Source organism: Plectropomus leopardus, unplaced genomic scaffold (assembly GCF_008729295.1).
Source record: "Plectropomus leopardus isolate mb unplaced genomic scaffold, YSFRI_Pleo_2.0 unplaced_scaffold87237, whole genome shotgun sequence".
NCBI lineage: Eukaryota > Metazoa > Chordata > Actinopteri > Perciformes > Serranidae > Plectropomus > Plectropomus leopardus.
The window spans coordinates 1-833 of record NW_024696169.1 but is presented as its reverse complement, the minus strand read 5'-3'; the positions used below and the strand labels follow the sequence as shown (position 1 = coordinate 833).

The window sequence follows — 833 nt, the reverse complement described above, 5'->3', positions numbered from 1 at the left end:
CGATCAGAGAATGTATGATCTTAAAAATTTTCCTGCGAGTCGTGGAAATGTGTCGGTGAAATATCTGAACCGTGTCGGCAGCTGAAGAGCTGAATGCGTCTCCTCTCCTCTGCAGGAGTCGACCCTGCACTTGGTGCTGAGGCTGCGTGGAGGTGCTAAGAAGAGGAAGAAGAAGTCTTACACCACCCCGAAGAAGAACAAGCACAAGAGGAAGAAGGTCAAGCTCGCTGTGCTCAAATACTACAAGGTACAAATACCTCAGTGCCTCACGTGTGTGACGGCGTTCAGTATCGACGTTAAACGTTTTCAATGTTAAAGAGCCGAAAATGCCGCCAGAGTTAAAGCGGACTAAACATCCAGAGTTAAATCAGAGTTTATTCAATTTTAGCCCAAATTAACTTTTGCTTCTGTCCTGAACGACAGTTTACATTTCCACTCTTTTCTTTAATTTAAATAATTTTGGTTTTTATCAAAAGCGATTCAGAGACAGAAGTATAAAATATCGTCACCTCGTTTTGCTGCAGCAGCTTGAAAACGTTTCTTTTCTCTTCAGGTGGACGAAAACGGCAAAATTCACCGGCTGAGGCGCGAGTGTCCCGCTGACGAGTGCGGCGCCGGCGTCTTCATGGCGAGCCACTTCGACCGTCACTACTGCGGGAAGTGCTGCCTCACCTACTGCTTCAACAAACCCGAGGACAAGTAGACAGGGACAGACTGAACGGCGCATGTAATAAAGACGAAACTGTTTTGACAAAATTCACAAGACTGCGTGTGTTTTCTGACGGAGAAATGTTTTCATATTGTGTTAAAGTGTGGAGTTTAAACTTTATATT

The 833-nt window shown here is 44.9% G+C and overlaps 1 protein-coding gene across 1 annotated transcript; it reads left to right on the top strand.

Moving 5' to 3' along the window:
- Nucleotides 1-87: 87 nt before the first annotated feature.
- Nucleotides 88-756, top strand: LOC121940452 (ubiquitin-40S ribosomal protein S27a-like; the record flags this gene model as incomplete). Its single annotated transcript, XM_042483229.1, has 2 exons — nucleotides 88-247; nucleotides 554-756. Coding segments are annotated over 2 exons (310 nt in total), but the record flags the coding sequence as incomplete, so codon positions are not given.
- Nucleotides 757-833: the final 77 nt, after the last annotated feature.